This window comes from Pan paniscus, chromosome 22 (assembly GCF_029289425.2).
Source record: "Pan paniscus chromosome 22, NHGRI_mPanPan1-v2.0_pri, whole genome shotgun sequence".
Classification (NCBI taxonomy): Eukaryota; Metazoa; Chordata; class Mammalia; order Primates; family Hominidae; genus Pan; species Pan paniscus.
In genome coordinates, this window is record NC_073271.2 from 35,550,266 (window position 1) to 35,564,087 (window position 13,822).

Below are 13,822 nucleotides of genomic sequence, written 5' to 3' on the forward strand. Positions count from 1 at the left end.
CAGGTGGGAAAGAGAGCACACTGGAAACAGCCACTCTTAAAGGCATTTGTATTGTATGACAGTTTACTTAAAAAATTTTTTTTAACCTGCCAGGAAAAAAAACAAAGTTGCTCTTTACTTAAAGGCCTCTGTGGCTATTCTGACCCTTCCAGTTTATTTGTTTGCCAAAAGCCCTGTAAACCCAGCCTCCTCCCACACTGAGGTGGTGTTTTCCGGGCTTTTCCAGCTCCCAAGAGCTCCTCCCTCACTTCTTTCGCCTCCTGCTGCTCTGTTACCGGGGCCCCACCTCCCTTGGCCCCAAGGCATCTCTGCACAGGTCTCCGATTGGTGCACAGCACAGCCTGGCCTTTTAGGGACTGTTGTCGCGCCTTTAAAGTGATAGGGAAAGGGTCCAGTGGCTGCTTTTATCGACCAATCAAATATTTTCCTGACAGATCCCAAAATATTCCTGGGCCAATGGAGGGAGGAGCCCAAGATGCCTCTGCTGCTCCTTGGAGAGACAGAGCCTCTTAAGTTGGAGCGGGACTGCCGGAGGCCAGTGGAGCCCTGGGCTGCTGCCAGCCCCGACCTGGCACTTGCTTGCCTGTGTCACTGTCAGGATTTGTCTAGCGGCGCATTCCCTAACAGGGGTGTGTTGGGGGGAGTCCTCTTTCCAACTGTCGAAATGGTTATCAAAGTGTTTGTTGCTACATCTTCTGGGTCCATAGCGGTAGGTGTCTGGTGGACTCTTTCTTCCTATACTCTTTTCTGAATAACTTAGGGTTGGAAATATGGCCAACGTTGGCCTTCAGTTTCTTTTTTGCGTGTAGTCAGCTGTGGCTCTGCAATAAGTATGTGCGCCCTTTGCTTTCTGCATTTGATTTCATAGTGTTGAAAAAGCATGGAAAGGGTGTAGTCTGGATGGCTGAGTGTGCAAAGGGATTCGAGTAAGGAGGCGTGCTTGACACTAGAATTTTTAACATGTGATTTGTGTTGTGTTGCCTTGTGAATATCATAGAAGCAGGGACTTTTTTGTATGTGTTTCTGCCATTCATTCTGCAAGGCTTAAACTAATTTAAAATTGTAAATAAATGATACTTTGTGTAACACTGTTTGGAGCGGATGATGAACCAGATTGCTAAAATGACTCTGGGGTGTAATCACTTGTATATGCCATGTAATGATGTAACCATACTGAAAGTGTAAAGTTAGCATGTGTAATCCTTTGTTTGAGGAAAGTGATGTCACAGTGACCAGAGCAGACGTCTCTCAGGCCACAGTTATAAACACTCCAGGCATTCAGACGGCCCCAAAATAAGAGCTGAAAGCCGACCTTCATAACCAGTGCTTTGTCTAATTTTCTTGAGACCATCCACCTCTTCAATTCTGGCCTTCATTCTGTGCAGGCTGGACCTGCCGTAAGAAATAGGGGTGATGAAGTGACACATTTCTCTTTGGAAATGGGTCAGACTTTGATTTTAGGCTTGAACCTATATAGTGTCTGTCTGTCTGGAACTGATATTTCGACCAGCATTTTAGCAGCAGTTAGGAAGGCTGTGGAGAGAAAAAAAAGTTTTATTAAACCCAAGAGTTAGAGACCAGCAAGGCGGCTGTTTCCTTTTATATCTAGTTTCTGGAGGATCTCAGGTTTCGGCTGGGATTTCAGCAGCCACTCTGCCAGAGACAGTACCCAGAGTAAGCCATTGGCTGGGGTGACAGCCCCAAAGGCAGCCGCTGAGTGCCACCACTCCCAGCCCCGAAAGTTCATGAGGTTTCCAGAGAGGGTGAGAAGAAAGCAAGAGAAAATAGCTTGGCTGTCCCTTTTGCTAAGTACAACTGAGCAGCTATTGTTTTAGTGATCTCTAGAACAAATTAGCCGAAAAAGATGAGAACACACTCCAAATGTGAAACTCTGCGAAATCTTTTGTGGCTATTGATGACTGCTGAAACTTTCAGTTGATCTAGAAGGAGTAAATTTTTTGGCTGTTGGATAAAAAATTTTTTTGGGGGGGGAAAATGGTTTTGGTGGGCTCTAAATATGTTGTTGATGCTCATTGCTAAAAACTTTACCTCTTACCAGCCAGTCCTCTATATATTCTGTAGACCTGGTCTACATATTCTTCAGAAGACAATCAATAAGTTAATGGATTTTTAAGGTTTATTTGATGTCCTGTGTTCTTGAAGTTTGGGCCCATAATTTAGTTAGCTTTGGATGACCTGGAGAGGCAGTGTTCATCCCAGGGTCTTGTAAAAGCCGTTAGTTTTGGTTCCCTAAGCAAATGTTTCAGTGCCACTTGTAACTGTATGACCTTGGGAAAGTTATTTCACCTTGTTAAGCCTCAATTTCCTTGTCTGTAAAATGAGGATAAGAATAGTGCCTACCTCATAGTGTTGTCATGAGGACGGATGAAATGATGTGCGTGGGTGCCCCGCATGGTGTCAAGTGTTTATCAGCACTCAAGAAATATTCTAATGATTAGTGAATGTTATTTATACTTACTAGCTGCTATTAGTTAATATTAGTTGCTACTATAATTGTTATTATTAGTTAGTTAATGAATATTAATTAGGATTTCAGTTACAATTATTAGTTACTATAATTATTAGCTAATATTATTTAGTAGATCGGGGTCTATGATCAGTATGTGTGAGAAGAATTTTCCAGAACCACATACATGGGAGAATTTCTGCCTTAGCCGTAAGAATGAGAATTGATTATCCCTGCGGTGTCAGTGCTAATGATTTTTCATGGGTAGAGAAATTTCACTCAAAACTTCTTGGCAGGAAAACCCTAGAGTGGCTTCTTGTGCCCATGCTACTGTGTGGCAGTCAGTCTGCCAAGCCTTTCCTACTTATTTCTTCAGCCTGTACATTTAAAAAATGGATTCTTGCCTGATACCTCATCAGTAAGGGCATTCTGACTTCTGTTGGTTGAATGAAATAAATGAGAAAGGAAAAGCAAATTGTAATCTCCTTATGAGGAATTAAATACATGCAGCTGTGTATTACATCTCAATTTTAATAGTTGACTTCAAAGAGCTGTGGCACATTTTACCACGTTCTGGACGGATTTGGGTTAAGAGACCCTGGCGAGCAGGAGAGGGCGCGTGACTTCTTCTAGGACCCTCCTCTCTTCCAGAAGGCCACAGTGGGGCAGGGGGGACAAAGGGAGAGAGGACAGTCCCTGCTGTCTCCAAGATGCACAGCCCCTGGAACCGATCTTTAAGGACAGACCCTCATAGTGGCTCTTGGGCTTCACAGTCCTTTCTCCATTTTGATTGACAGTGTAAATATCGTGGGAAAAATATGACTCTTGAATTAGATCGTTGAGTGTCATTCTTGGAAAATTCATTCATTTATTGGAGCCTCAGCATTGTTATAAAATAGCCATCCAAATACCTACCTAGATGGCCCGTGTGACAGTGCACTGGGATGATAGTGTGCTATGTGGTGCCTGACAGTGCAGGTTTTCAGCCTAAGGTACAAAATGCTTTTCCATGCATCATCTTCTTCAGTTCCCACCAAAACCCTGTGAGGAAGGCATTGTTACATCCAGTTTGCAGATGAAGAAATTGGAGATCAGAGCCCTTGCTCAGAAAGCAGCCTTCCAAGCTAGGATGGAAGCACAGGTCGTCTCTGGCTCGAATCCAGTGTGCTTTATACTACAGTACAGTGATCTCAGTTGGAAAGTCTCCTAACTGTACAAGACAATAAATGAGAGGTGCCAAGTGAGTGGCAATAAGAGGTGCTGCTGTCAGATCACTCTGACACAGTCTAGTAGCTAACAGTGTCTGGGTGACTTTAGGACAGAGAACAATACTTTCTTATAAGTAAATGTAACAGGATAGGAAAACGGAGCTCTCTGAGTCTTCACTGAGGTCCCAAAGGCTCCAAACAATGACACACACCCCAAATACCCCCAGATCCTGTAGAGCCACTACTCAGGACAGACAGTGCAGCCTGGGGGGCCAGCATGGGCCATGGCACCCTGGAGGGTGGAGAAGGGGCAAAGGGGGAGAGGTGAAGAGTAGGAGTGTGTCCATGATGGGAACTGATGGGGTGCTATGCACACCCCTCCCTCTGGGCCATAAAGAGATGGACTCTTCCAAGAGCTGATCCTGTGTCCCTGGGAGTCAGCTCAGCAGGCGCTGTGAGGAGCTGCACTTTGCAGGCCCACAGGAGCTCCTTGATCAGGGACCCTGCAAGGGGGAGGATTTTGGAGGAGAGGGGCCCCATGCTAGAGCCAGGGCACAGGGGTGCAGCAAGACGACAGTGCCGGCCAGGTTAGCTCATGTGCTCACTCCCCTCTTCCCTCCTCTGGCCTGGATCCTAAGACCCTTTTCTGCAGGCTCCCAGCCCAGGCAGAACTCAAGTGCCCTGAATAGCGTGATAAGCAATGCATTGGGCTCTGTTTAAATGACTGGTGTTTGGGGGATTACAGGGGGCAAACATTTCATTTTTCTTCTTCTTTTTCTCCTTTTTTGGGGATGAGGGCTGAGAAATGGCACTTAACACAATGCCAGGCATCCAACAGTCCCGCAATGGACCTGGATGCAGTTGCCTGTCTTGTGAAGCTTAATCGTAAGCATGGTCTTCCCCTCCCATTGTCTCCATCTCTTTTTGCCTTTCTAATAGAAGAAACATAAGTCAAGACTTTTGGAAATATTTTTCATCTATTCCAAAATTATGGAATAAAATATAGCTTTTTTCCCATCCCACATCAAGGCCTGAGGCATGGTTGATAGAAATAATGTTGGTGAGGTGGCTTGGACCTGGGCCAGCTGCCTCCCAGGCCAGTTCGTGCTCCCAAGAGGGTATCTTAGAAGGCTTTGGAGAAAGAGCAGACAGGGGTTTGGACCGAATAAAGGAGTTGCCTTCTGAATAGTTAATTAAAAGTAAAACTGCCTAAAATGAAGGCATCTCTACTCTTTGAAACAGCAAAGTCGTCTCTGAAAAGATGTAAGGGAATAAGTGCTTTATAAAATGGCGTGAATAGTTATGGACAGGTTGGAAAAGATGTGTAGAGAATGCGATGAATTAAAATGATGATTTAGTCCAACAACCTGTCATCAGGCCTGATGGGATTTTGTAATGTTGAAAATTCAGCCGTGAAGCTGTGGAATTTGGAGCAGTTTCCATGCGGGGTAGCAGTTTCCGTGCGGGGTAGCAGTTTCCATGCGGGGTAGCAGATTCCATGCGGGGTAGCAGATCTATGTGCCAGGCATCCACGGCACAGCTGTGGGAGGAGGACACCTTGGTGGGGAGCACGCACCTCCTCCTGTGGTTCTCATAGGCCTGATCCTGGGGAATTACCAGAGCCCATATGCCAGAAGTTTAAGAGAAATTCCATCATTCCACACCTTTCTATCTATATTTATTTGTCCGTGCTTGCCCCAAACTGCAATACCTTTGTTGGCCTGAGTCTTACAGATTGAGTAAGTGTTGTGTTGTGGCAAACAGAGCCTTTAATTTATTGATCCACTGTCTTTAGTTCCATTGTCTTTTTTATATTGATGGTATAAGTGTTAATTAAATTAAATGCGTGATTACCATTTATATAAGTTTATATGTGATTTGTATACTTATTTATATAAAATTTTATAATATATATTGACTCAATTTTGTTTTAAAAATTAACATAGTAAATATAAAATTTAAAAAAATTAAGAATTACTTGATATTAATTTATATTATATACCATATATAATCAAATCACCATCAAGACCAAATTATATATAAATCATATAAATTATGTATATTATGTAAGTTATATTACATTATATTATATAAATTATATAAAAATCATATATAGTTAAATATAAAAATCTTATATATGATTATTAGATATTATATTGTTATATATAAAAGTCATATATAAGATTATTATAATATAGTTACATCTATAAATCTTATTATATATAAGATTATTATATATTATATAGTTACATCTATAAATCTTATTATATATAAGATTATTATATATTATATAGTTATATATAAATCTTATATATAAGATTATTATATATTATATAGTTATATATATAAATCTTATGTATAAGATTATATATAGTTATATATAATCTTATATATATGATTATTATATATTATATAGTTATATATAAATCTTATATATAAGATTATTATATATTATATAGTTATATAATTTGGTCTTGGAGGTGATTTGGTTCTAGGGCTTAAGTATCCAGATTTGTCTTACCTTTCCTTATATTATGAAACACCCAGCTGGGCACTGTGGGTCTTGCCTGTAATCCCAGCACTTTAGGAGGCTGAGGCAGGTGGATCACTTGAGCCCAGGATTTTGAGACCAGCCTGGGCAGCATGGTGAAACTCCATCTCTACCAAAAATTAGCCAGACGTGGTGGTGTGCATCCATAGTGCCAGCTATTCGGGAGGCTGAGGTGGGAGAATCACTTGACCCTGGGGAGATTGAGACTGCAGTGAGCCAAGATTGTGCCACTGCGCTCCAGCCTGGGCAACAGAGGGAGACCCTGTGTCAAAAGAAAAAACAAGAAACAAAAAAAACAAGAAACAAAAAACCCCAAACAAAGAAACACCCTAACACCCTATACATGAGTCATTAAATTTGTCAAAAGTGAATAAAATAGATATTTTGGTTTACATGTCTCTAAGAAAGGAGTTGAGTTTAGTTAAAAGAGGGTTTGCATCCAGATATTAGATTTGGGACAGGCATGTACCTTTTACAGCATTTGTTTGAAACCCTCAATGTGTAGTCCTTCTTATAAACAAGGCACATGAAAATGACAAGGGGCTCTTGTGCTCTGTAAAACATTTTTGTGAGTTGTTTTTATATGAGATGATATTCTATTCAGAAGACTTTTAAAAAATTGAGATATTAGATATTGTCATGTCAAAGAAAATTTTTAAAGTTTATTTATTTATTTATTATTTTTATTTTTTTTTTAAATTTGAGACAGAGTCTTGCTCTGTTGCCCAGGCCAGAGTACAGTGGTGCAATATTGGCTCACTGCAACCTCTGCCTCCCGGATTCAAGCGATTCTCCTGCCTCAGCCTCCTGAGTAGCGGGATTACAGATGCGTGCCACCACACCCAGCTAATTTTTGTATTTTTAGTAGAGACAAGGTTTCGCCATGTTGGCCAGGCTGGTCTCAAACTCCTGACCTCAGGTGATCCACCTACCTTGGCCTCCCAAGATGCTGGGATTATAGGCATGAGCCACTGTGCCTGGCCTAAATCTCACTTTTTTTTTTTTTTTTTTTGAGACAGAGTCTTACTCTTTCACCCAGGCTGGAGTGCAGTGGCATGGTCTGGGCTTACTGCAACCTCTGCCTCCGGGGTTCAAGTGATCCTCCTGCCTCAGCCTCCCAAGTAGCTGGGATTACAGACATGCGCCACCACGCCTGGCTCATTTTTGTATTTTTAGTAGAGACGAGGTTTCACCATGTTGGCCAGGCTGGTCTCGAACTCCTGGATTCCTAAAGTTCTAGGATTACAGGCCCGAGCCACCGTACCCGGCCAAGTTTTAATCTTACTCTTAATAAATGGCCATACTTTTGCCTCAGTATCCTGAGTGTATTCTGTATCTATATTGTACCAATTAGTTCTGTGGTTTTTTTTTTTTTCCACCCAAACAAGCAGTTTAAGAATCTGTTCACATGAAGGACTTGGCACAATGTCTTGTGCAAAGTAGAGAGTCAATAAATAACTGTTGATTGATTATTTGTTTTATTACCCTTTCTTTCTCCTCCTTCCCTTCCTCCCTCTCTCCCTACCTACCTTCCTTCCTTCTTCCTTTTTTCTTTTTCTTTCTTTTTTTTTGAGACGGAGTCTCACTCTGTCACCAGGGTGGAGTGCAGTGGCACGATATCTGCTCACTGCAACCTCCGCCTCCCGGATTCAAGCAATAGTCCTGCCTCAGCCTCCCAAGTAGCTTGCACTACAGGTGCATGCCACCATGCCCAGCTAATTTTTGTATTTTTAGTAGAGACAGGGTTTCACCATGTTGGCCAGGATAGTCTCGATCTCTTCACTTTGTGATCCGTCCACCTTGGTCTCCCAAAGTGCTGGGATTACAGGCATGCACCGCCATGCCTGGGCCTTTTTTTTTCTTTCTTTCTTTTTCTTTCTGACAGGGTCTTGTTCTATTGCCAAGGCAGGAGTGCAGTGATGTGATCATAGCTCATTGCAGCCTCCACCTCCCAGGCTCAAGTGATCTTCCCATCTCTTGAGTTGCTGGGACTACAGGCATGCACCACCACCCGTGTCTAATTTTTAAATTTTTTGTAGAGATGTGGTCTCTACAAAAACTTTTTGTAGAGGCCCCATCTCGACAAAAATTTGTTTGCCCAGGCTGGCTGGTCTTGACCTCCTGGGCTCAAGTGATTCTTCCACTTTCAGCCTCCCAAAGTGCTGGGATTATAGGTGTGAGCCACTGCACCTGGCCTGATTACACTTTCTGTAGGTTTCTCCCTGTGGTTATTAAAATGGGGTCCACACAGTCTGCTGTAACTTATTTGCCAGTGTTTATAAAAGATGGCATCATACATTTTCAGGAGTGAATTCTTTGAAGAGAGAAAATTGTAATTGCTTTTGTAATTGTTTATGGGGAAGGAGTTCTAAGTGTGAGAGATGGCCACGTTGGTAAGAAATGGCTACTGGCAGATACAGTCATTACATGTTACACAGGTAGAGAAAGGACATTCAACCATGTTCCCTTAGGTGTGGCTGCACTGAACTCAGAGAGGAGCCAGGTGTGAGTAGGAAAGGAGGAATCTGTGGGAGGAAAGGGTTGTTTTGTTGTGTGGCTTTTTTATGTGCTGGGAGAAACATCCTCCAGCTTTTTCTAGCCTCTGCTTGTGCCCTTCCCCTCCAGTAGTCTCTATGTGAGCTTTTTAATCTCCTGTAATATTTCTAAAGCTACTTTTAGTTCAATGTGACTAATACTCTTATTTTCATAACTGAATGAAATGCATTTTAGTGTGGGTATACTTGATATTTGAATTTCATAGTAAAGTATCTTTTTTATTTTATTTTATTATTTTACTTTATTTTTTAAAAATTAAACTAAAAAATTTTTTTTGAGACAGAGTCTCACTCTGTCGCCCAGGCTGGAGTGCAGGGCTTACTGCAACCTCCGCCTCCCAGGTTCAAGTGATTCTACTGCCTCAGCCTCCCGAGTAGCGGAGATTTCAGGCGCATGCCACCACGCCCGGGTAATTTTTGTATGTTTAGTAGAGATGGGGTTTCACCATGTTGGTCAGGCTGGTCTCGAACTCCTGACCTCGTGATCCACCCACCTTGGCCTCCCAAAGTGTTGGGATTACAGGTGTGAGCCACCGCACCCAGCCTTCTATTCTTCTTTAAACAAAATTTTTATTTTATTTTTAAGAGACAGGATCCTGCTTTGTCACCCAAGCTGGAGTGCAGTGGCATGATCAGCACACTGTAACCTCGAACTCCTGGGCTCAAGCAATCCTTCTGTCTCAGCCTTCCAAAATGCTGGGATTATAGGCGTGAGCCACATTGTCTGGCCTCTTTTTTCTCTTCTTTCCCTTTTCCCAATCCCTTGTCTTCCCAATTCTGATTTACTTTTTGGCCATTAAAGCTTTGCAAAAAATTAAAAGTATTTTGAAGACTGCAAAAAAGATACGAGAGCATGTCTATTCCAATTAGGTCATGTTAAAAGACAACATTACAACTCATCTAGTTTTGTAGATTTTTTTTTTTTTGCGACAGAGTTTTGCTCTTGTTGCCCAGGCTGGAGTGCAGTGGCGCAATCTTGGCTCACTGCAACCTCCACCTCCTGGGTTCAAGCGATTCTCCTGCTTCAGTCTCCCGAGTAGCTGGGATTACAAGGCATGCGCCACCACGCCTGGCTAATTTTGTATTTTTAGTAGAGATGGGGTTTCTCCATGTTGGTCAGGCTGGTCTTGAACTCCTGACCTCAGGTGATCTGTCCACCTCGGCCTCCTAAAGTGCTGGGATTATAGGTGTGAGCCACTGTGCTTAGCTGTTTGTAGATCTTAATTGGCTTTTGTGATTCCAGAATCTGGCAGCAGTCCAGACCAAAAAATCGTTCACAAAGCTCTGCCCCCACCACACGTGCAGGTTATATTTATCACCAGAGAAAAGGAAATAACATTCAGAAAAAGGATGTGAGGTACAGACAGCTAGGTTGGGTTATAACTCAGTATTTGCCTTATTTGAAAGTGGTTTGAACAGTTGGCCACCTGTGATTGGCTGAAGCTTGTCTGCTGTCATTGACTGAAACTCAGCTCTGGTTACAAAGGCAAATTTCTAGTTAGGTTTTCAGTTTGTTTATGTACTAAGCTAGGTTGCAGTTCATTACCTAGGACTCCTATGGAGTCTTCTAAAGCCTAAATTTAGTTTTAACAGTTGATTATACAATAATTAATTAATTATTTTATTTATTTATATTTTTTTGAGATGGAATCTTGCTCTGTCACCCAGGCTGGATTGCAGTGGCATGATCTCGGCTCACTGCAACCTCCACCTCCCAGGCTCAAGTGATTCTCCTGCCTCAGCCTCTCAAGTAGCTGGGATTACAGGCGTGTGCTACCATGCTTGGCTAATTTTTGTATTTTTAGTAGAGACAAGGTTTCACCATGTTGGTCAAGCTGGTGTCGAACCTCTGACCTCAAGCGATCCACCTGCCTTGGCCTCCCAAAGTGCTGGGACTACAGGTGTGAGCCATCGCACCCAGCCTGATTATATAATAATTTAAGCATTGATGATACTAAAATTTCAGAATTTAAATAGTCATTTGGTTGACCCTTTATAACAAAGAGGTGTGATTCTATTATTTTCCTTGTTTGAATACTTAACAAAATTATTTGTGTTGTATAGTATAACTAGAGGAAGGATTTAATTTTTGTAAATGTAAGCAAAATATTTTTCATAAACAGCCTAATATTTCTCTACTCTTGACCAGATTAGGAAGAAACAGCAAGAAGTAGTGGGTTTTTTGGAAGCGAATAAAATCGACTTTAAGGAATTAGATATTGCTGGAGATGAAGACAATAGGAGGTGGATGAGAGAGAATGTTCCTGGAGAGAAAAAACCTCAAAATGGGATTCCTTTGCCTCCCCAGATCTTCAATGAGGAGCAGTACTGTGGGGTGAGTATGTGCTTCTATTAAAAATCCTGCTGTGTGTGTGTTTATTAGAAATTTTCTAAAGCAGATTAATTTTGAGTCAGCATTTGAAATTATTCACAACTGTCAGGTCATGGTCTATTTCTGCCATCCAATAGCTGGATGGTAGATCCATTATGAATAATCAATATTTAAGATTTAGAAAAGGACAGAAACAATATCATGATGATTCAGAAGTTTTGGGGATTATTTCAGGTTCTTTCTTTTATTTTGAAGAATTGAGGTCACATGTTCAAAAAATACATACATGTAGCTAGGAATTCTGTTCAGCCTTGCAGTGTGCACACACGTGTATCTGCACGGGAACATGGTAAGTTTTCTCTGTCGCCCAGGCTGGAGTGTAGTGGTGCAATCATGGCTCACTGCAGCCTCTTTCTCTTGGGCTCAAGCGATCCTCTCACTTCAGCCTCTTGAGTAGCTGGGACTGCAGGAGTGCAGTACTCCACCCAGCTAATTTCTAAATTTTTTCTAGAGACAGGGTCTCCCTATGTTGCCCAGGCTGCTCTGGAACTCCTGGCCTCAAGTGATCCTCCTGCCTTGGCCTCCCAAAGTGCTGGGACTACAGGTGTGAGCCACGGTGCCCAGCAAGTTTTCACTTTTATAAAATTCATTTGTAGAAATAAAGTCTTACTATAGATACAAGATACATTTGTGTACCTTTAATTAGTTTGAAAACTGTTCTGGGCATTTTGTTTATAACAACAATTTTGTTTTATACATTTGATAGTTCATTTCACCATGAGATCACTTTTTTTTCCCAGAGTTTATAGATCATACTTAATAAATCAAGTCGTTGGAAAGAAATATTTTTAAAAAAGGACTTCAGAATATGAGAACTGAAAATTAACTTAGAGGTCAGCTAAGCCATCTAGGGTTTTTGCAGATGAGGAAATGAGAGCTGTGTGAAGTAGAGGGAATGTCTCAGCGCCATGCGCCTGGGACTGCTGGAGCCAGGTGTAGGAATCTTATCTGACCTCTTCTCTTGCTGCACAGAACTGCTGGTTCTTCAGGTTACTTTTTTAAAAAATTGTTTACTGCCACTGTCTGCTTTATACATTTATAAATGAATGTCCACACTCATTCATTTACCTATTGTCTGTGGCTGATTTAGCACCATGGCAGATTTGAATAGATGCAGCAGAGGCCATATGATCCACAAAGCCAAGAAGATTTACTATCTGCTTGTTCACAGAAAAGTTTGCGGACCTCTCATTTGAAGGATGAATTGTGTAGTTGTTGGGGGCTTGTATTAGCTTCCTAGGGTTGCTGTATCAAACTACCACACATGGTGGCTAAAAACAACAGAAATTTATTCTCTCACAGATCTGGAGACTGGAAGTTCGAAATCAAGATGTGGGTGCAGGGTTGGTTCCGTCTGAAGGCTCTGAGGGAGAATTCGTTCTATGCTTCTTTCCTAGCTTCTAAAGCTTGCCAACAGTTCTTAGCACTCCTTGGCTTATGGAAGTGTCTCTGATCTCTGCCCTCATCCTCACATGGAGTGTGTCTCTCTGTGTTCATATGGCCTTCTCATAAGGACAGCAGTCATGGGAATAGGGCCCGCCCTCATCCAGTATGGCCCCATCTTAACTAATTACAACTACAAAGATCCTATTTCCAAATAAGGTAACCCTCTTTTTTTTTGAGATGGAGTTTCTCTCTTGTCTCCCAGGCTGGAGTGCAGCAGTGCAATATCAGCTCACTGCAACCTCTACCTCCTGGGTTCAAGTGATTCTCCTGCCTCAGCCTCTTGAGTAGCTGAGATTACAGGCGTGTGCCACTACGCCTGGCTAATTTTTATAGTTTTAGTAGAGACAAGGTTTCACCACATTGGCTGGGCTGGTCTCGAACTCCTGACCTCAGGTGATCCACCTGCCTTGGCCTCCCAAAGTGCTGGGATTACAGGTGTAAGCCACCATGCCCGGCCCAAATAAAGTCACTTTCTGGGGTTCCAGGCTGACATGGATTTATGGGGGACACTGTTCAGTCCAGCAGAGGGCTATACAAACTTATATGGTTGTGTTAGCATTCTTCAGAGGCTTAACCAAAAGTCCTGTGGGTGTGGAAGTATTTTCAAAAATCTTAATGTGGTAGCATATATTAAGGTGAACATGTGGTCCAGTTCAAATTCCTCCTCACCCCTCGCTCCTGTCCTACCCACATCTTCCCCACCTTCCTTTACCTGACCCACATTTCTCAAAATTGTGGCCCTTGTTGGATTAGGAAAGGGATAATACTTTTTTAGGGGGGATGGTGGTGATGAGGAATTTTATTTCTTATAAAATCATTTCTATTATATAATTGAAAAATTAATATATATGCCCACTGAAAAATTAAGGTGATTCAAAATGGTCTCTAGTGAAAATTATTCCCCTCCGTTTCTGTTTATTATTTATTTATTTAAGAGAGAGAGTCTTGCTGTGTTGCCCAGGCTGGAGTGCAGTGGTGCAATCATGCCTGGGTAATTTTTAATTCTTAAAATTTTTTGTAGTGACAAAGGGGTCTCACTGTGTTGCCCAGGCTGGTCTTGAACACCTGGCCTCAGGCAAACTCCTGGCCTCCCAAAGTATTGGGATTACAGGCATGAGCCACTGTGCCTGGTACCCCCTCCAATTTCTGACCCCTGTCATTCTAGCTACCTTCCCCTGAGCCAGGCTGGCTCTTTGGGCCTGT

At 42.1% G+C, this 13,822-nt stretch overlaps 1 protein-coding gene across 4 annotated transcripts in view; it reads left to right on the forward strand.

Moving 5' to 3' along the window:
* SH3BGR (SH3 domain binding glutamate rich protein) overlaps positions 1-13,822 on the forward strand; it is a 70,238-nt gene that overhangs the window by 6,848 nt on the left and 49,568 nt on the right. For 2 of the 4 annotated variants that reach the window (XM_034948239.3, XM_057300954.2), the window contains exon 2: positions 10,931-11,116. In XM_034948239.3, the coding sequence (XP_034804130.1) occupies positions 10,931-11,116 (186 nt within the window). Of the gene's footprint in view, positions 1-281; positions 710-10,930; positions 11,117-13,822 lie in introns of those variants that run through there. The other 2 variants (XM_008977621.4, XM_034948237.3) reach the window with 2 other exon arrangements.